The sequence below is a fragment of the Paramormyrops kingsleyae genome, chromosome 8 (assembly GCF_048594095.1).
Source record: "Paramormyrops kingsleyae isolate MSU_618 chromosome 8, PKINGS_0.4, whole genome shotgun sequence".
NCBI classification, from domain to species: Eukaryota; Metazoa; Chordata; class Actinopteri; order Osteoglossiformes; family Mormyridae; genus Paramormyrops; species Paramormyrops kingsleyae.
The window spans coordinates 7,021,616-7,043,480 of NC_132804.1; the positions used below are offsets into that span (position 1 = coordinate 7,021,616).

General features: G+C 47.7%; 2 protein-coding genes across 3 annotated transcripts; one reads left to right on the forward strand and one right to left on the reverse strand.

Moving 5' to 3' along the window:
- The first annotated feature begins 743 nt into the window (after positions 1-743).
- Positions 744-10,013, forward strand: LOC111855042 (diphosphoinositol polyphosphate phosphohydrolase 1). Of its 2 annotated transcripts, none has more exons than XM_023833645.2 (5): positions 744-1,389; positions 3,530-3,640; positions 8,822-8,866; positions 9,052-9,136; positions 9,737-10,013. In XM_023833645.2, the coding sequence occupies exons 1-5, from the start codon at positions 1,387-1,389 to the stop codon at positions 9,931-9,933; spliced, it is 441 nt and encodes a 146-aa protein (XP_023689413.1). In that variant the 5' UTR covers positions 744-1,386; the 3' UTR covers positions 9,934-10,013. The 2 variants fall into 2 exon arrangements, with proteins under 2 accessions (XP_023689413.1, XP_023689412.1); XM_023833644.2 differs by lacking the exon at positions 744-1,389 and adding an exon at positions 1,423-1,898.
- Positions 10,014-15,649: 5,636 nt separating this feature from the next.
- Positions 15,650-21,865, reverse strand: rps10 (ribosomal protein S10). Its single transcript, XM_023833646.2, has 6 exons — positions 21,769-21,865; positions 20,937-21,086; positions 19,675-19,849; positions 16,978-17,055; positions 15,916-15,971; positions 15,650-15,724 (listed from the first exon to the last, which is right to left on the reverse strand). Exons 2-6 carry the CDS (start codon positions 21,084-21,086, stop codon positions 15,683-15,685), a joined length of 501 nt encoding a protein of 166 aa, XP_023689414.1. The 5' UTR covers positions 21,769-21,865; the 3' UTR covers positions 15,650-15,682.

Genomic DNA, 21,865 nt, shown 5'->3' on the forward strand with positions numbered 1-21,865 from the left:
CTGATGTAATTGTGGAGGATAGCGACCTCGTGCGGAAATTTGAAAATACTGCAGATTCGACGCAACAATTTCATTTTTATTTTTCACAGTAAACAAGTTCATTAAGTTATGCAGTTATGACTGCTGCAATATGGTGTCCATCACGTAAGGATAGCAATTGTATACCCTGTTCTGGACGTATATAGCTTCCACAATTTATAGTGACCCATTCGCTTGCAAAGCATGTCTTTCCATTATAGTGGGAGGACTGTAGGAGAAAGTGCCACGCGAACAAGCGGCTGGTTTCCTACATTGGAAATCTGAGGAAATATCCTACCCAACCCTAGCTAAGTCATGGTGTTGCCAAACATATAGGCCTGTTTAATTAGACAAATGCCTTAGTTACGAAATGTCAGTCCAAACAAACAATAGCCTACATAAATTCAGTATGAGCAATACAATTTAAGTCAGTACTTTTGGGATTTTATGGCAATATAATTCTTTATACATTAAATTTGCTGATATGATGGTTACAGAGCACGTTAAAAGCTTTTTCCTGATTGTATTTAAATGTAAATTAAAAGTGTTTAAAGAGCAAATCATGTAGTAAAAAAATCACTGGGCTTCACGTTATTCCACAGTGGGCAAGGTAATTAATTTACTGCGGCGTCATTGTGCTCGGATTAGTTAGCTTTATGGCGTCATCTTTACGTGGGTACTCCATTTCACACACGTCACCTGGTAACCAGTAGTTCTTTAGACGAAGTGTATTAGTTGCGTTGCAATCTTTTAGGCGTTTTAACAATCCTATAGCTTTCTAACATTTTCCATTGTGAATCACGAGTCACTGCTGTAAATCCGGGGCGAGGCGTCGTTCCTCACCATTTTAGACAGCTAGTAAACTTGGAAGAATGAATTTTTCGAGTGCCACTGATTTTTTTTATACTTGGCCAGCCTAACGTGGTGCATTAATTCGATGTGCTCCTAAATTGTAAAGTAAAATAGGGATCGCCAAGGCAGAGATTTCTGCATTACATATTGTTATAAAAGTCCAGTTTAGTACTGTAATAATGTAGGCGAACTTAATTATGAGTGATTGGAAACGTATTCGACGCGATTGATCCACTTTTCTGCGCTGGGTAACGGTGGAGTGTCATCGGTTATTATAAGGTGTTTAATGGTGCCATGCCTTTCTCCTGTCTTTTGTACATGCTATCACTTATTTACCTCCTACCCAAAGAGCAAATCTGTTTAAACGAGCATTTAGCAGTATCGATGACAAGTTTGAAAACTAACAAATGAGGCCAAGTTTCTTCGTTGGCTTCGCTTAGACTGTCCAGCCCGTCTCCGGCTTTAAACTCGCATCCCGTTGTGCTACTCTGTATAAAGGGGAGCGAACTTTAGACTATGGTCAGTTCAAAGGGCGAGATTTGATTTGTTAAGGCTAAACGTTTCCTAAATAGTTCTATATCTCGAACACAATCTAGTCATATTGCTGCGTAACTTCAGCGGCGTCATAAGCGTAGGGTAATCGCTGCTGCGCTCTTTCCTCGGCTTAGCGTCTTATTCTCCTGCTCACGATACGCAATATATTTGGTGTAGCCCAGTCGGCCGCGCGATAAGTGACGCCAATTGCGTAGCACTGTTAGTAATGGCGTCTGTGTCGAAGATGCGCTTGGCTCGGGGAAAATGAAGCGGAGGAGAAGTTATTCCTTTTAAGCGAACGCCGCGGTTTCATTCAGCGGGCTTTCCTCGTCGAGAGAAGCGGCGTTTCTGAAGACTGTTCCGGCTTCGACGTCCCGTCTCCCGGAGGCCTCGAAATGATGAAGCTTAAGTCGAACCAAACCCGGACCTACGATGGGGATGGTTATAAGAAGCGGGCCGCCTGTCTGTGCTTCAGGAGTGAGAGTGAGGAGGAGGTAAAGGCCGAGGACGCGGGTCCGGGGGACGGGAGAGGGCCACGGGGAATAAAGGCAGCAGCGTGGGACTGTCGGGAGCCTCGTACCGGGAAACGAGCGTCTGGGATGTTGGGGGGCGGGGGTCCAAAGAAGTGATCACCATGTTACTTTATGAAGATGATGGTGATGGGGGGGGGGAATCAAAATCTCAGATTGTCATCTAGCGCCAAGATAACACAGCAGCCAGGCGAGCGTGAATATGTCGTATCGTGTTACGGTGGCCACGTTTTACCGGGCCGGTGGCGTCACCCCGCCGCGATCCCGCTCTCTGCGCCCATTTCACCAGCCCGGGAGGTGCGGTAATTACCGAGAAGTATCCCCTCATTTCCCCCATTTACTCCCGCCAGGCTGGTATTCATGATCACCGGGAAACAATACGTGCGGGGACATGCCGTACTGCATTATAGTTAATTATATCCCCTAGTTAATAATTGTATAATTATAGTGCAAGTGAGGATGGTACCAAAGGTGGATTCCGTAGGCTTGGTGAAAATGTACAACGGGGAGAGTCTTTGCCAATATTTTTGTCATTGTTTTCCATTAACCGGTTTTCATTTAGTGTTTTTAATTCTGGCGTTAATTTATTTGGTGTTAATTTTGAAATCCATGGCATACTAGTTTGTAAAAATCGATCTAAGGAAACACGTTTTCAGCGGGTCTCGGACATACCAAGATCACTCCCCACCTGCATTAAATTGTATCGTATTCACAGTTCATGTCTTGATATCTTTACATCTGAGGGTGAAGCAAACAGCGCATAGGTGATGTGATCACTGTCCTGCCTTATTAATAATGTCGCTTTGTAACCGACGGTAAAGGCAACAGATGCCTTTGACAGTGGGCCGTACAAGGATTTAATGGTTGTATTTGTGTTTATTTGTAACTTTGTCAGGGTTTTTGTTTAGTGTTTTAAAAATACTCCGTCATTTCACTTACAATATTGTGGAGTAAATTATTTTCAAATTAATTTTATTATGGAACAGTGTACCATGTTTCATTTAATGTTTTTAAATAATATATGTGTGTTGAGTGAGTGTGTGTGTGTGTGTGTGTGTATGTGTGTGTGAATTTCCATGCTGGTGATTGTGAATCCGGACACATTGAGCTGAACCTTGTGTTTGTTTGTCTGCTGTGGGGTGTGGTGGTAGCTGCTGCCGTCCGTGCGACCGCCCCCCCAGCCCAGCCCAGCCCAGCCCTGCCCTGCCCTGCCCTGCCCTGGTACCCGCCTGCCCCCCCCCCAGCCCTGCCCTGCCCTGGTACCCGCCTGCCCCCCCCCCAGCCCTGCCCTGCCCTGCCCTGCCCTGGTACCCGCCTGCCCCCCCCCCCCCCAGCCCTGCCCTGCCCTGGTACCCGCCTGCCCCCCCCCCCAGCCCTGCCCTGCCCTGGTAACCATCTGCCCCTCCCCAGCCCTGCCCTGGTACCCACCTGCCCCAGCCTTGCCCTGGTGCCCGCCTGCCCCCCCCCAGCCCTGCCCTGCCCTGGTACCCACCTGCCCCCCCCCCCCTCCCCAGCCCTGCCCTGGTACCCGCCTGCCCCCCCCTCCCCCCCCCAACCCTGCCCAGGTACCTGTTCATCTTTGCCTTCCATCCCAGGTGTTGCTGGTGAGCAGTAGCAGACACCCTGAGAAGTGGATCGTTCCTGGTGGGGGGATGGAGCCTGAAGAAGAGCCCAGTGTCGCTGCTGTTCGAGAAGTTTGTGAAGAGGTCGGCCATTTTTACATTTTTATATCTCTCACCATTTGCTTCTCCTAGGTGTGACCTGAACATCTTTTTACATCCTAACTGACTTTTCATATGCGGAGAAAGTCTGTATTTTTTTGCCTGGGTTCTGCCTGGCTTGGATCTGTTCATAAATCTGTGTGCTTTATGTCGTATTGTAATATTAATTTGTAAATGTACACTCTCCTGCAGAATTTATCGTAAGTACAATACCCTTTAACATTTGGTAATTAGAATTTCGCCCACTCATGAAACACAGGCAGTTATTTCAGACTGAGACATGCTCTGTTCCTGTCTGGGTTCATGTCCCAGCATCTCTGAATGTAAGGCTGGGTAGAAGCTGACAAGTTCAAAAGCCAGTTGCTTTTCATCTCTGAAAGGCTTTGTGGTCTCCTTACCAGTGACACAAAGCTGGAAGACCGTCCTGGCAAATTCCTCTCAGGGGCATGATTTGACCCCACTTTGGTTAAAAGTAAAATAAAGACAGTGTGTGGTTCTGTGAGTTTGACCGCTGGCCCTGCGATCGGTAGGTCACAGGTTTAAATCCCGGTTTAAATCGCTTTGAATACATAAATGTATAAATAAATAAAACGCGATGTAATTCATATCATGGTAGTTTATCAGGCCAAACTGGCACCTTGTTCAAGGGTACAGCAGTATGATGAAATGTTTTGGTCATGTGATTAGTTATTTAACAGCTACCCTGGGTACTGGGTTTCCTGAGAGCATTGGAAACTTAGCTGGAGCGTTTTTTTGCCCTGTTTGGGGGGTGGGGGGTGGGGCATGTAACACTAGCCAATTTCAGACCATCTGGTCGGCTCCCAGGTCATCCTGTTGAGCTGTGTGTTGATCCCCCCCCCCCTCCCGGGAGCGCGGCATAAACGGCTAGCTCTCGTAACCCATACCGTTTCGAGTTGCGGGTGCCCTCCTACCCGCTACAAGGCGCTAAGCCAAAATGTATCGTTGCCCTTTGCACCCTGTGTCGCCCATGGCCTTGAACGCCATGGGTCTGGTTTGAGCTGTCCTTCTTCACGGGCTCTGCGGCAACCACACTAAAGCGTTGACTGGCCAGTATAGTCAGGCTTGGCTGTTCCTGCTACCCACATTTAAGTCCTCAGGACTGAGCCAAAGATAAGCCTGTTGGGGGGTGGGGGGGTGGTCTGCATGAAGGGGGGTGCTCTTCTGGGTCTGCCCTGCTGCTACAGCCGGTGCGGGAATCGCTGCCGTCTTTCTGATCAGCTGTGCCAGCAAACGCTGCATTTAACTGTCCCCCCGGCGCTTCTGCAAGAAGACTGTTTGTTTTTGTTGCACTATTGTTACAAATTTTAATGTAATATGCTATGAGTTTTTTCTTCTCTGTGTGTGTAATTTATCTCTGGTTATTTAAATCCTTATGACTCAGCATTCTCTGGTTTCTTGGGACCCGCTGATGTTCGGACTGCAGTAACGGGACATGCCTCAGTTACGGTCCCCCCCCGCCCCCGCTAGCTTATGCGAGTCTGAAGCCGTTAACGCTGCATGAAATGTATCTGCCGCCTGCTTCAGCTGTGAGCTTCTCGGTCATATACAGAACTTCTGCAAACTCTAACATTCCACGATATCGCGATCGGTCACCTGCCCTGTGAGCAGGTCCGTCTGTTTTCCCCAGCGGTTCTGAGAGCTTGTCCCTGAGTCATCGCTTCCAAATATGTGGGATAATCAGCTACTACGGGCAGCCATGGGATGGGGCCTCGGGGCTCGGATAGCTTGGCAGCCGTTCGGGGCTTTGCGGTCTCCCCTTCCTGGCTGAAAGAGACGTCACAGCCTTGTCGCAGGGTCCCCTCAGCAGGGGGTCACGGCCAAGTGGTGCATTGCCCTGGCAGGCAGGGGCGGGGCTAGGGCGGCCTGTACTGTGAATGGACGATCCGTAGCCCGTGTGATCCAATGGCGGCAGACAAAGTGTCCAATGGAACGTGGGTGGCATGACAATCCCTCACGCTGCTGCTATCCAAGCTGGTGTCCCGTGGAGCCTGGAGCTCAGCCTGGCCTGTGCTCTGTCAGAAATGGTTTATATGATAGAAATGTCTGGCCTATGACTGAGATGGGCCTGCACACCAGCTGGGCTCCTGGCTACAGCTGAAGTGTGTTGGAGTGGGTGTGGGGGGGAGGAATGATCTCCATCCTCATGACCCCCAGCCACCTGACGCCTCTGTCTTGCAGTGACTTGGGTTTGAGTTTTCTCTCCCCCCCCCCCCCCCCATTCCAAAGTGGCATTGATCAGATCACCATCATTGTCCTTATACCCCAGGTCTGGACCATATCTTGAATACTATAGTAATACCATTCTCCACTGATTGATGCAAGTTGCTTTTTGATTCCGGGCCCCCCAGAATCATATAATTGAATGTATTCAAGGGCCGCTGAGCCCCCTGAGTCTGCCCCCTCCCCCCCGGATGCACTGTCCAGAAGGCCGGAGCCGCCGGTGTCGCGTGAATCCGCGGACTCACCGCCTATTAATAGCACAGAACTGGAAGCTGAGGAAGATGGAGCAGCTGTGACACCAGCAGGGGCTAATCCTGACCCCTCCCCAACCGTCATGCCCTCCCCTCTGGCCCCCGGCAGAACCCCGACTGTCTCCGGGCACGGCCGCGTAAAGCTCCTCACTCCTTAGCTCTCTGTGTCCCATGATATCTGATGCCCACAAAATTTTTCACCGAACGATGTGCTGTCCCCTCTGTCCCTGGTGCTTGTGCCCATCTCGCTGCTTTTCTCTCCTTTTTCTTTTCATATTTCTTCATCTCTTGTGATGTCGTTCAGTGCCGGTACCGATTTTTACTCCAGAATTTCTGGACCAAATGCTTCTAACCCATTTTAACACGCAAGTAAATTTGAGCCCTAGGCCAGTCAGCGATTAGCTGCCATTCACCTGGTCCATGTCACTTTGGAAATGCCAGGGGGGGAGAATAAAAAATTGAGTGCCATTTTCCAATAGTGGCATCATGGAATGTTGGTCCTGTGCTTGGCTTTTTAATTGTTGCTGCCTTGGGGATTTTGTTTACTTTGCACTATTTGACTTTACGTGGTCATTTGCAGAAACGTGCGGAGCCATTTATGTTTGTGCACGTTGGTGATTTCGCAGCCAGGTACCATGCTGGGGATGCGCTCCGATATCCTAAACACGCTACTGCCTGAATTTCTGTGGCCCCATCCCTGATCCTGCATGCTTATTCCCAAAGATGGACTTAGTCAGATTTACACACTTTGCAGCAGTTTTTATCATTTTAATCTGGCATTCACAATATTCTGCGGGGAGGACGCCAAGAATGTGTGAAATCAGATGGAGGAAGATATTTATTACATTACAGCACCTCTTGCTTTACAGGCATAGCCTGTTGGATCAAAGGAGAACCTGCTTGTATCCACTAAGAACAGTTTTTCAGGCACTACTGGCTTTACGCCTTTAAGAACACTTTGGCTCTGGCCAGCAGATGCGAGATACCGCCATTAATCATGGAAGTTGTCTGCAGAGAGCTCGGGTACCTCTGGTCAGAGCCGCGTGACACATGAGGTTCTGGGACGGACCAGGACTTTATTTCGGGGCTTTCTGTCTCAACCTGGTCCTTGGGGACCACCCCAGGCATTGGACAGTTCATATTTGAGCAGGAAGGAAAGATGTGAACCGTTTGGGGACTGAAAACAAACTGAAAATAACGTAAAAGCTAAATTTAAAAAATCAAATCTATAACAACACTGGTTTAAGTTCCAGATGTTATTTTACTTACAAGAACTTATTCACTTTGTATCCCAGTGCTTTTGGCATGATGGCCTGGTCACAAATCCTGGCTCTGTGAAGCTCTCTATCATTTTAATCATGACTGGGTCACAGACGTGCATGTTCAGCCATATGGCCGTTTCCAGTGCTGCCCTTTTGTGGCGTCTAGCGGTTAAGTGTCTAGCCTGTGACCAGTGTTCCTCTTTGCCAGTGCACATTTGCCCATGTTTGCCAGATACTATCTTTCGTTTTCCAATTTTTTTGACTGTTGCACCTGCAATTCAGAAGATTATTGGCTTTGATGCTGTTTCGAAAACTCTCACAAAGTGCTGATTGTGTGTGACGTTGGCATTCAGCCTCATGTGACTCCGCTTTGTAACTGCTCTTTGTAATTGTAGAACTTTAAAATGTCTTAATTAAAAAAAAAAAAAAATAGTATTTCCGTGGTGTTGCCTGTCCCCAGTGTACGTTTGTATATAGACAATTCCCTTAACTGCGTTATTCCATCAACTGAGGCTTCTGTAAGAATTCTTACAGGATTTCTTGCTCAGTGTATTAATTTCAGGTTTCAGCCTATTAATGGTGATCTTGGTGACATGCGACCCTGCATACAGTCACATCCTGTGTATCGCCCATCCCTAATAACATCTGGGTTAGGTAGGCTGTCCCCCTACCCTCGCACCCTGTACATTCTGGGATGGGATTTGGGGTCTCTGGGGAAAAAACGGCATGGATGGATGATTCTGCTGTGCATGTTTTAGTCCAAAGGGTGACTTCAGTGTGGATGAGTGAAACGTCCCCCATGTTCATTTCTCTGTGCGATGTGGCTCTTGAACAGGGGTGGCCAATCTTATCCGCAAAGGGCCGGTGTGTATGCAGGTAAGTTTTTGGGATAACCTTTAGGTCAGCTGTTCAAACCCAGGTGTGAGGACTCTTCAGCCAATTAGCCTCTAATTAGTAATCTAATCAGGGAGTTGCAGTGAAAACACGCATACACAACGGACCATTCTGGATAAGATTCCTCACCCCTGCTCTAGAATGGTATTTCCCAATTCGGTCCCCGGGAACCAACAGTCGGTCCGTGTTTTTGTTCCCTCCAAGCTCCAACCAGATCATACCATGACATTTGCCCTTTTTCCCGTAGACACTGGGGGTAAGAGGAAGATGTAAGAGTTCTCCGTAAAGATTTCCTATGTTATTAACACCTTTGGTACCAAAAATAAGTCTTTTCTGCAGGCAGCTCCCACTGGCAGCTGTCGGCCCTATGGGGGGATGGGACTGGACCATTCCGCACTGGGGGGTGTTGGCAAAGGCAACCGAGTCGAGCTTCTAGGAGGGGGGAAGACAAGCTGGCAGCCGGGAGACCTCACGCTGGCGGTGTGTGCTGCTAATCCTCACTGTGCTTTCTTTGACAGGCTGGTGTCAAGGGGACGTTGGGGCGGCTCGTAGGAATATTTGAGGTGAGGTTTTTGTTTTTTTCCCCCCCCCCCCGTGGAGCCTTGAACACACCTTGCTGATTCTACATCTCGATTATCTGTTGACTGCCCTTGTAGTGTCTCTTTTAATGTTATTTTTTTGCCACGATGTTCCCTCACACTGTCCTCAGGAATACGCCGTAACCCCTCTTACGTTTGACTTTCTTCAGAACCAAGACAGGAAGCACAGGACGTACGTCTACGTCCTCATCGTCACAGAGGTCCTGGAGGACTGGGAGGACTCTGTGAACATCGGTAGGTCCGCTTTGACCGGCACGTGGCGGAAAGACATCCTGCCTTAACGTCTCGTTCTGATCCCCTGGTTTTTTTTCCAATGGTGGCTGTTGGAGGATACGAGGTCTTTTTGATCAGCTAATTCAGCATAATCCATGCCTGAAATGCCAGGGATCCATGGCACAAGATTACATTCAGCTGAGGAAATTAGTTTGAGTTTCGATTGCACAGTGACAAAGTTGATTGCAAAGTACAATGAGTCGTGACTACAACAGGACCTGCTCTACTTTCCTTGATCTGAAATGCTGTGTTTTCTTAAGCTTATCACATTATCCAGTTGTATAATATGCCGCTTACTAGTGATGGACAAAATGACACTTCATGAACCATTTGCTGCATTTTCTGACCCCACTAGATGGTGCTGTCCGTTTAGAAAATGGGCACATAGCATCTTCAGAACAAGCCAAGAGCGCCATTCAGTGCGGTCAGAAAATACATCAAGTGGTTCTTGAAGCGTCATTTTTTTCCGCTTACAACATCTCCCATGAACCGACCCGCTCTGCCCCTCTCTGCTCTTCTGCCTCTGATCTGCCTCTCTGGCACGCCATTGCCTCTCCGCAGGGAGGAAGAGGGAGTGGTTTAAGACGGAGGAGGCGGGTGAGCTGCTGCGCTGCCACAAGCCCGTGCAGGCGTCCTACTTCGAGGCACTGCGGCAGGGCTGCCTATCCAGCAATGGGACCCCCATACTGGCCACGATATCCGGGGAGCTGCCGGCCACCTACAGCCTCAGCCAGAGCTCCGTCTCGGGCATCAGATAACTACACCGGGGCGGCACCCGCGCCCCGGGGCCCGGGACCCAGCCGCGTCTGCTCGCCCCCTCCTCCTCCCACCCCCCCCCCCCACCCCCGGCCCCTCCCTTCCGCCGTCTGTCTCTCCAGCCCTTTTTTTGTGCCAGACTGTGGCATGAAAACCTGACTCGGTTGGAGTGAACATCTTACACTTTGTAAAGTAGTTTTTTTTCTTCTTCTTCTTCTTCCCTGCTCCCTCCATTTTATCAGTGGTTTGCATGACCCCTCCCTTCCCTCCCCCAGTTATATGAAGTTTATGGAATGCAAGAACTACTTTTTGCCGTTGTGATGTAAAGGATGTACTTTGTGCTAATTCTTAAAGGCCTCCGGTGGTCTTTTAATGTCCTCTTTGTTTCTGTTCCTCCTTTGTGTGTGTGTGTGTGTGTGTGTGTGTGTGTGTGTGTGTGTGAGCCTGTGTGTGTGCGTGCGAGCGTATGTGTGTGTGCGGGTGTTAGTCTGTATGTATACGCCCCTCCCCTTCCATATTGAAGATGCCACCCTCCTGTCTCAACAGACAGGTCTGTGTGAGTCTGGCTTGCTGTGCATTGTGGGATATCGTCATTGTTGGTTGGGGATGCAGGGAGGGGTGAATTGTACTGGGTTGGGTGGGGGTGGGGGGGTAGGTGTTGATGGGTGAAGTTCTTTGTAAAATGTTTAGTTAAAAAAAGAGCCAAACTCCAATTTTCTAACTGGAATCAGGACACAACATGTTTGTCAGTTAATGCCCTCAGTTCTGAACCGACCCGAATGCCAGTGACGAATCCCGACCAGACAAGGCACGGGAATCCCAGTGTACGGTAAAGAGAGAGAACGAAATGGTCAAAGGGTTAATTGGCTGTAACCATCTAGATTGGAGACCAGTGAACTGGGATCAATTCCCAGACTGGCTGGACTCCTGGCACTTTTGTTGGAATGGAGCCCGAAGAGCTTGTAGGAAGTTCGCTCACCTTCGGAATCGCTGCCATTGGTACCTTTCCTGAAAGGTCCCAGGAGTCACAAACACATTCGGGGAAGGTGGGGGGGCGGGGGGGGGTTTGACCGTCACCAGTTCCTGGACTATAAACGTGGACTGTGAAGTTCCCCATCAGCCAGAAGGCCGTTAAAATTCATGAACAGCAGATGTTTACACTGTATCCATACCGTTTGCCTACCTTCAAGTGAACACTGGACTGGATATTTTTTAAGACTACGGTATATTTTGAAAAGCACTTTTGAATTAGGATTTTTTTGTTTCCTTGAGCTTTTCATGAATATTAATTCTACACATTCTGAATCTGCTTGACATTTAAATTAAACATTTCTAGTGAGACTTGTAGGACTTAAGTCTTGTACGAGTAAGAATATTTTTAACATATTAATGTAGTATTGAGTTTTTTTTTTCTGTTCATAAGCATCCGGCAGTTTTTTTTTTTGCTTTCTCAGTCACAGTGGATGTGCCCGACAGTTGGCTATATGCTGAATACTGTGAAAATGGAGCCCGACCCATCCAAAGAGCTTTTGGCTGTTCTGCACGGGCCAATGGTGAGCCCACACATGGTGCCGGGATCTGACACCACAACGCCACGTGTGATTGGCACGCCTGGGGGGCGGCCCGGTGCGAGGCTGAGTGACGGATGACGTTGGGAGTGACGTATCCATCACTTTCCACGTTTCCTCATGTTCCACGACCTTGCGCCCTAACCCCACTGAATCCCTTCCGTAATGGAGGCCCCCTCACTTTCCACCCGTCTTCCAGTTCAGTGGAATCCCTGTTACTCTTTCAGGTGACCTACTGTGTTAATCTCTGCTGAATCCCCCCTCCCCATGTCTGGTCACCTGTGCGCGCCGCAGAACGGGCTTCCACGGCTAGCCACAGCCGCCCCCACTCCCTGCCCGCCATTGGCAGAGGGGTAGGCATTCTCACCTGCCCAGCGATGCCAAGGTCATGGTCGGGATACGCAGATGCCTTGGCCAAACCTAGAAACCGCCCAGAGCAGAGTATGACACCGGGTCCTCTTCAGCTTTGGCTCCATGTTGGCTGACAGTTTACTTACCAGTATTTAACTAAAATCCTCCAAAGTACAACAGGGGGAATGTCTAAGGTGGCCCATTCCGCGGTCAGTCTTTGCTATCTGTCATGTTCGAACTATATGCGCTATGGCTGCATGGAATTAGTGATTGAATCTCTGCTGGTGGGAGTCGTGGCAGGATGGTATAATGGATAAGAAGGCAAAGGTGTCTGAGGTGGAAGGACAGTGACTTACAATGCACAGGAGGAGAGGCAGTGTAGGAAAAGGAGGCTTCCGCAATTCCTGTCCCGTTGATCGTAGTTGATTTGTGTTTTTTATTTTTATTTTTTTTTGTGTCGGGGGTGTGGTGACTCATTTTTATATTTCGAAGTTGGCAGGAAACGGTCAAGGTGAAAAGCAAAAAAGCTGCGACGGATCGTGAAGCTGGAAATGCTTGTAGTGTTTCTGGAAAGCTCTCTGTCACGGCGGTGGTGACTGAGTTTGGTCCATGCCTTGTCTAAAGAGGAGAACGCTTCGTCGGTGTGGGGGTGAGGGGCCGTCTTGCTGCCCCTGGTGGTGTGCAGGCGGGTGGACGGGGGGGGGGGGGGGGGGGGGGGCGTTTTGCTGACTGTCACACCTCTCTGCCGGAAGGGGGGCCCAGCGACTTCGGCCTTGTTCTTCATACCCGATTTGTGTTGTCTGGTGAGTTTCACTACTATGCCTAATTATTGCAGATTTTCATTTTCATTTCATTTTCTTTCCTTTGGGGGTGGGAGCGGTCCTCTTTCCCCCTTTTGGAGATTCTTATATTATTTTTATTGTTTTTTTTGTTTGTTTTTTTGTTCCCTACCTTCACATAGGGCTAAATAATGCTGCAGTCCAGAGTTATCTGACTAGTCACTGATGTCACTGGGTGTGTGTGCATGTAAAAGTATAAAGTAAAATGATTTTTAAGTGGTTTGGACTCTTGAACACCCACAACCTGTGAAAAATAGGTATGCAGTTTCTGGCTACAGCAGTTCTGTAACCTCTCTTCTCTACGTTGTTAAATACTGAAACCCCACCAGGTTGAATTTCTGTAGGTGATAAAAAAAAAAAGAGGGGGGGTGTGACTGTTTGTATTTGTTTACTAAAATATCCACCTATTCATGCAGCTTTGTGTGCTGAATGTTCTGCATGTTGCCAGAATCTTGTGTCAAATCATAAACATGAATGTTTATTTTTTCTGTTCTGAATGCACGCGCAGTCCAGACGATATTTTCTTTGATTTTTGAAATGGTGTGCAAGCGCTCACATAAAATTGCTGACAGTAGTTTTTTTTTTTTTTTTAGGATAATTTTCTAGCACTTTACATGCATGCAAGTCAGAGCAGGGGAAGCCGCTTAGTTTGTAATCTATCTGATGGCTGTACGGCAGGGCCCCCCAACTTCAGTCCTGGGGGGCCAGTCTGCAGATTTCCCTGCACAGACGCATCTTAATCGGCTAATTACCAGGTGTAGTAGGTGTGTTTGAACAGGGAGATCTGCAAACGACATTGGATTCCAGCTCTCCAGGACCAGATTTGGGGGTACCTGCTGTAGAGCGTGAACCTGCAATTAATTTTGTTTCGTCACCTCAACTAATGTTAAGATCTTGAATGTAAAAAAAAAAAAAAAAAAATTAGCACCTCTCGCATCGCGTTGAGAGCCAAATGTTTTTCTTGGAAGACCAATACTAAGTTTTTTTTTCTTCTTCTTATTGCCAACAATGAGTTTCTTCTTATTTTTTTAATTTTTTTTTCTTTTTTACACAAAGCCAGTTATGGCAACACACACGCCGCTGAATGTGAGAGACAGCTTGGTGGGCCGTGGAGGATCCACCTGCGTTCCCCGCCAAAGCTGAGTCATGCTCTGAGCCATCGGGCACATAGAAAAAGACGATCGTCCGCCCTGAGCAGGTTTATACTCCCGGCTGGTGGCCTGCCTAGCGATGCCCTTTTACTGGTCTCTCTATCTGTCACTGGAGTGGTTTCATTGGGAATCATGGAATAAACCAGTTTTGAGAAGATTGTAATATAATGTGCCAACAAATAAACGCCAGTATTTCACAGCCGCCGCTCTGGGGCCCCGTCCTTTCTCACGTCTCGCCTGTGTTTCCCGACATCCTGTTTAAATGCTTGCCTTCTATCTAAACTTCCTGGTGCTCTGGGTCGGTTGCTTGCACTGCGGTAGCGGCTGCAGGTTTCACCATAAACGGCTCAAGTCAAGACAGATACCCAGGGTGAGCGCGATCAAGATGTTCACTGGATATGAACTGGTGAAGAAGTCTGCTGGGTTTGAGACGATGCATTTGGGTATTGAAGTTGGCATCATCATTTAATTTAATTTCCCAAGCATGAAGCGGAATACTTATTTCCCTTATGAACCAACTGTAGACAGCAGTAGGGGTTGATGTCATGTACTCATCCCATTTTGATTAACTACACCTGATGTTAATTATAAAGCCCTTGATTACCTGGCTCCTGTGTGCACTGGGGGAGGGGGGGTGGCGGCTGAGGATTCGGTCGCCATGGCTACAGTTGAAGTTCACCGAAGGCCCTGATTGAGTGTGTTGTAATACACGTGACACATGAACATGGAGGTAAATTTTATTGGCCAAATTCAGACTGTAGAAAACAGCCACTTCTGTGATTGAACTGGATAGTCTGCCAATCACAATCTGACCCAAAGGGAGTAACCAATAGAAATTTAGTTACTTATGATTGACATGCCCAGTACCACACCCACCGAGGGTTTCAGGATCTTCTGCAATAATGTTGGGAAACATGATCAATACACTTCCATATCAAGCCATATAAAAGTAGAAAGTGGATTTTGGTGGTAGGATCGCTCCTTACCTAAACTCTTACTGAACAATCATGACTTCTGGAATAAGTTAACCCAGCTAAGAAACCATGCTTGGTGGAACAACCCCTCATTAATACGAACGTTGATCCTCCGAACAGCCAATCATCCGGTTGCAACTATCATGCAGAAAAAGAACATGTATGTGGGCTTGATTATATTTCAGCTAAGCGCTTAAGTTGTGTTCATGAGGTGAATTTGAACATGCCATAATTTTCATGTACTGCAGTATCTAATGAACAGAACAGTGTGATTGGACACCCAGTACACACAGCAGTGCTATAGTGCAAAACGCATGAACAAGGTCAGAGAGGAATGACAAAGCAAGTCCAAAAACAACAGCTCAGCACAGCAGTGTTCAGAGCAATTTGCCAGGGGAGGTGTACCTAGCAAAGCAACCACTGAACACTAGCAGACCATTATCTGCCAGTCTACACAACTGTTCTAAAAGTAGGAAGGTATTTGCTGGAATGGATGCATTCTCTGATGTGTGCTCAGGGGTAAACACACACAACCCTAAAAAGGCCTGTTCGCCTGAAGATGAATGTCACAGATAAACCAACCCAGAAAAATCTTATCTTGCACCCAAAAGAGCAACATCACTAAAAATCGTATAACTCCAGGAATGCGACACTATCAAGAAATCAAGCCAGAAGCTTCATCAGTTTGCGTTTGGAAGCTGTAACACACAAGTGTCAAATTCAGTAACACTGTCATTCTTGATATAAAAAATAAGCGCTAGTTTTTCTTGGAAATTGTCTAAAATGCATAAAGCAATCACCCATAACTCCCACAAAACAGACTAAGGGCACGATGACAGATTGGCTCAGACTTTATTTTACAGAAATGTTACTGCGGCTGCTGTCCTCGCCCACGTCCGAAGCCGCCTCTCTGCAAGAGGAAGAGAAACGATAAAATTCAGACGTGTACTGGCTGCTCTCTCAGCGACAAAGATCTACCTCAGACGTGGAAAATAACAGTTCTTATTAGTGCACAATCCACACATGGGGCGCTGTAAGGCATACGCCTGCCACCGAGCACGGAGAAGGTGCCCAGGTTTCGCTGGAGGAACTGGTACTCACAAACTGGAACTCCGTGGCGGCTCCAGCCCCAGCTTCAGCCTTCTTGTCTGCACCAGCTAGACAGGAGAAAGAAAAAAAATGGAGTCCAGCACACCTCACCACTGTGCGTCTCGCTCAGGCAAAATGACTTCAGACTTTTCTCACTATAAAGCTAAATTCTGTAAAACTACTTTAACGTTAATATTTTTGTGCCATTTTTGCTATTAGCACCTGCTGCATATCACATTAGATTTAGCTATGTAAGGATAATCGTGGAATTAAAGTTGATATGCAGACATTGTACTGGTTTACTGTAGGTTCTCTACTGCACGTGTGTAAATAGGAAAAAGAGAACTAGTGATGTGACTGGTTAGAAACTTTAGACACGTGTGCATTTGGGAAGCAGACAGCCTTCTGACTCTCTTCCATAACCTTATCACCTGATTCTGTTTACTTAATATCAAGTAAGCGCGTTTTAACTGAGGCAGGTCATAAAATTAACACTTGATATGGACACTAGTCAGAAAGTGCTCTTTCACGGCACCCGCGAGAGTCAGCGCTCCTACTGCAGGATAGTACAGCAGCTTTGACAGTCAATCACAGAAAAGCCCACAGCGGATGGTGACGTACAACCCACTTCCCCTCTGAATCCTTATATACTCAGCGGACATTACAGTGAGCAAAGATCATCTCTAACCCTACACATCCAACTCACCGTCTCTTTCAGCTGCAGGTCTCAGCCCAGTACGACTATCAGGATTCCTCTCTCCATTCATCCAATGCATGTTCTGTGTAATACTATACTACCCTGTATTGTTTTGGGGTGTACTGTATCGCTGTACATTGTTAATAAAGGTGTGGAGAGTCTGCGGACGTCCCTGTATGTATTGTACGCGGCGAAATATATTGTACTGGAAAATTCCACCGGCCTTGGCCGTGTAGCAAATAAACAACTGAACTGAAAACACGGAACTGCAATTCTGCCACTACACTCTCATTCTTCAGTTCCTTTTCTCCCCACCTTGAGAACGCCGCAGTACTGAGACACCAGCAGCTGCCCCGTCTCCGACGGCGTGTACTTACGTGGGGCCGCAGAGCGCCTGTAGGTGTCGCGGTCCGCCTCTCCGCGCGCCAGTCGAGCAGGCCGCTCCCCCTCCAGCCCTGGAACAGAAGCAGTCCGCTGTGAGGCTCCGCCCAACCACAGACACGCCTGCTGGCAGGTTCCACTCACCCACAGACATCATAATACCTGACCAACCAGCAGAATCTTGCAAATAAATCAGCATTTGGTTTTTTATGTTAGATTTAACTTTATTATAAATGTACAAAATACAAGTACTTGAACAACAAATGCAGTTCAGCATCTATCACTCCTAAAGTGCAAAATAGTGCAGAAGTGATAGAAACAGCTGCAACAGGGGCAACATGGCTGCTCCTACCAGCAGAGCTGCAGAGTCTCTGGAGAAATACACGGCAGAAAAGGCTCGACCGCGGTCTTCCGAAGTTTGGGAATACTTCAGTCATGACACCTTTCCTGCACCTCTACTGTGGCTGATGTTAATGACGCTGTTTAAGCCATTTTATGTTTTTTGTTTACTTATTCTGTCATGTAAGAGTGAGACAAATTATTGTTTACGACTCCTCCTACACACTGTAGCCTAAATCGTTCCTTGCTCACTGAAGTAAGCTTAACTATAAGCTACCTTTGCTAGTGTTTGTTAAAACATGTTTCTCTAGTTATGAAATCATTCCATGTTTTAGCATCTATTTCAACATTAAAGTCAAATATGTGTATTGACATAAGTAAAAACTATTGCTGTGATTATTAACAATAAATTTAACATCATATCAATTGAAAAATTAGTTGTTAGATGAGTCGAATAATCGAAAAAATAATCACTAGATTAATCGTTTAAACAATCGTTTGGGACAGCACTATAAAAAAACATTTTAAACACTACAGTTACCAGGTTAACCAACATTTAATTTCTGCAGGATTTTTGTGGTGAGGAACATAATCTGGCATTTCTCCTCCATGCCACAGACAGGCATTGTCCTGTAAGACCTCTTACTCTAACCCAGCAATTAGGAGGGATGCCAGTGCCTGTACTGAAAAGCCTGCATTAATCTATCCTGTCAATAGTTTCACCAGCATCCATTACATTTGTGCACGTCTGCTTTTCCCATTGTGATCTGTCCTGACGGCACCAAATCAGAATTTCTGAATTGCCAGACAGCAGGCTGGACTGCAGCACGACTGCAGCATTCCATGTAATATTACATATACAGAAAGACATTTCTTATTAATGATTTTGCCTCCAAAACAGCAACCAAGCAGCTGTTACAGTAACAGAACTGGAGCATAAAATGTACAGGACTCCAGGCTCAGGGGACTGGATATCAGTAACGGACAATAGACCAAGTAACCGAGAGTCAGGGTCTGACAGTGACTGACCGGCGACTGTCACCTGGCTTAGGTTCCACACAAAGCTGGATAAAGCTTGTTATGTGGCTTTCAGTTCAAACTTCCTAGAACTCTGTCGTAGAACTCTGACAGTTTTTTTTTTTTTTTTAAAAAAGGCTTTATATATACGCATTTTTTTTTTTTTTTACATATTTTTACATCATAACTGAATGTGGCTGGCTGATCGATTGTTTTCCAGAGACTAAAAAAACGACCAGAACCACCAGCACTCCCCCGTCAGAAGGCAAATATTTAGTTAATCTAGATATCATTTTGTTTTCATGCTTCAGCATTCGTGGTTTATGCGGCGCGTGTGTGTGCGACAGGTAAGATCAGCAGCACTGCGGCCGATGTCACAGAGGGAGACCGGGATCAGCAGCACTGCGGCCGATCTCACACAGAGGGAGACCGGGATCAGCAGCACTGCGGCCGATGTCACAGAGCGAGACCGGGATCGGCAGCACTGCGGCCGATCTCACAGAGGGAGACCGGGATCAGCAGCACTGCGGCCGATCTCACAGAGGGAGACCGGGATCAGCAGCACTGCGGCCGATGTCACAGAGGGAGACCAGGATCAGCAGCACTGCGGCCGATCTCACAGAGGGAGACCGGGATCAGCAGCACTGCGGCCGATGTCTCACAGAGGGAGACCGGGATCAGCAGCACTGCGGCCGATGTCTCACAGAGCGAGACCGGGATCGGCAGCACTGCGGCCGATCTCACAGAGGGAGACCGGGATCAGCAGCACTGCGGCCGATGTCTCACAGAGCGAGACCGGGATCGGCAGCACTGCGGCCGATCTCACAGAGGGAGACCGGGATCAGCAGCACTGCGGCCGATCTCACAGAGGGAGACCGGGATCAGCAGCACTGCGGCCGATGTCACAGAGGGAGACCAGGATCAGCAGCACTGCGGCCGATCTCACAGAGGGAGACCGGGATCAGCAGCACTGCGGCCGATGTCTCACAGAGGGAGACCGGGATCAGCAGCACTGCGGCCGATGTCTCACAGAGCGAGACCGGGATCGGCAGCACTGCGGCCGATCTCACAGAGGGAGACCGGGATCAGCAGCACTGCGGCCGATGTCTCACAGAGCGAGACCGGGATCGGCAGCACTGCGGCCGATCTCACAGAGGGAGACCGGGATCAGCAGCACTGCGGCCGATCTCACAGAGGGAGACCGGGATCAGCAGCACTGCGGCCGATGTCACAGAGGGAGACCAGGATCAGCAGCACTGCGGCCGATGTCTCACAGAGGGAGACCGGGATCAGCAGCACTGCGGCCGATGTCTCACAGAGGGAGACCGGGAACCCACCTTTGGGCCTTGGCCGTGCCGTCTCGGGCCGCGTCTGACGCCGAAGCGTGGCCGGCACGATCTCGGGGGGCAGGTGCAGGAAGTCTCTCAGGTACTGGATGCCCTCGTTGGTGAGGTACCAGTAGAAGTGGCGCCAGGCGAACTGCTCCTTTACGTAGCCACGAGACTTCAGGGACTGCAAAGGGAGGGATCGAGACAAGTTAAAGGCTGCCAGGTAACACAAAGTATTTAAAAAAAAGAAAATAGAACACCCATTATAATAGTCTGGTACATAATCCCACTTGGTTAATTATGCCTAAAAAGTGAAATTTCCCCTTCAGCCACTTCAGGTGAGGAAACAAATATTTAGGTGTTACACGGCCAAAAAGTAGCAACCAGACACGGCTAAATGCCACCTCCTGCGTAATATTTCATTACAGGCAAACACTGCGACCAAACACTTGGTCAATCAAAGGTATGCAGCTCGTATCCGTTGTTTTAAGCGGTAAAAAGAAACCCTGTCCGCATCATCAGCCCTAATTTCATTCAAAATGATGCACAACTGAGAAAGCAGGGTCAGCCACTCCCTGGAGCAACTGGGGTTAAGGGCCTTGCTCAGGGGCTCATTGGCAGCATCACTCAGCTGACCACGGGATTAGAACCAGTGACCTTCAAATTATGCACAGAGTCCTAAGCCATGGAGCCACACACCATCCCTTTAAAGGACTGCTTTAGTATTAAAGTATTAATGGATGGCTGATCTAAAATGACAGACATGTATAGAAAGCCTAGGTGATGCCTGATGAAAAGCAGCAACTGGTTGAATCAACCACCCCGTGCTCTCAGTTACTGCCACTAAACAAGGATGAAGCATTAGACAGGAAGCCTGTTGCTGCACAGAGACTGCACTGCCGTCTCAAAGCTCCAAGGCAATGGGTTCCAATCCCACTGCCACTGTGTGTGTGTGGAGTTTCATGTTTACATGAGATTCTTCAAGGTAGACCAGTATCTTCCAGTAACAAAGACAGCTTGTCTAACTGGTGTCCCTAAATTAATAGAGAATGACTGTATCTGAGTATCTGCCCCAAGCTGAACTATAATCCTGCCCAGGCCTTGTGCCCAGACCTGCCCAGGATGGGATCCAAACCCTCTTGGACCATTAGTGGTTTGAAGACAGATGTTATGGCAGCAGATCCCCTAGCAGTGCTCAAGCCTCCATTCCAAGCAGCCCTTGGCTGGGCAGAGACTCACGTGAGGCCCGACAAGGACGGAAAGACGCCTACCTGCATGGCTTTCATGACATGAAGGTTGGGAACGTTCTTGTCTGCCAGCTCGGGGTGCTTGGCGAGGTGCACATCCTTTTTGGCCACCATTACGCCCTCCTTGAAGAGGAGCTCATAGATGGCAACGCGATTCTTCTTGGGCATCAACATCTGCAAGGACAGACATCAAGAGCTATGTATAGGGAGACCTTTAACTGTACCAGAAAGTAAACAGCTTTACATAAGGCTGGGTATTTCACAAGCACTACAAGTGTTACTTGTACATGACAGATGATCACGGTTTACAGCCATTACGTGGATGTTCCGGAAAGTTGGCAACCGAAGTGAAACCTCATACTAGATTGGAAATAGCATGGCTAACTAGCTAGCTAGCAACTTAAGTTTACGTCTTGAATCTGGGCTATAAAGATGAATATTAAACGCCAAGTAGCCGGTGAGGTCCTACAAAACTCGACATTTTAACAGTGTTGATAAATTCTGTTTATAATACAGGGAGAACCTTCATTGTGATAGCAAACCCTTTTCCTAATTCCCCGGTTAAGCTACGCCGAATATAGGACGGCTATTAAAGAAAACATATGATGCTACCAGGGGAAAAGAAATTGATTCTTTTGGAAATATGTTGTACTTTGTACATTTAAAGCAAAACGACATCGTGATACCGATGCCAGATATTTCAGCATAAACTTGGGCCGTGTTACATTTTTTTCAAGAAAGAGGATAGAACATATGAACTCAAGAAGATAATAAAACCTCTAGTAACAGTAAAAACTGCAATTTTTCAACGATGTTACAGATATAAAGACAGACATCAAACCAAAAAACTGCTAACCTTAGCAGCTTGCTATTAGACCTGCGCCGGAAAGGAAGTCGCATTTTAATGACAACTATTTATAGTGCCGGAAGTTGCGCTGCCTTTGTGTTTCTAC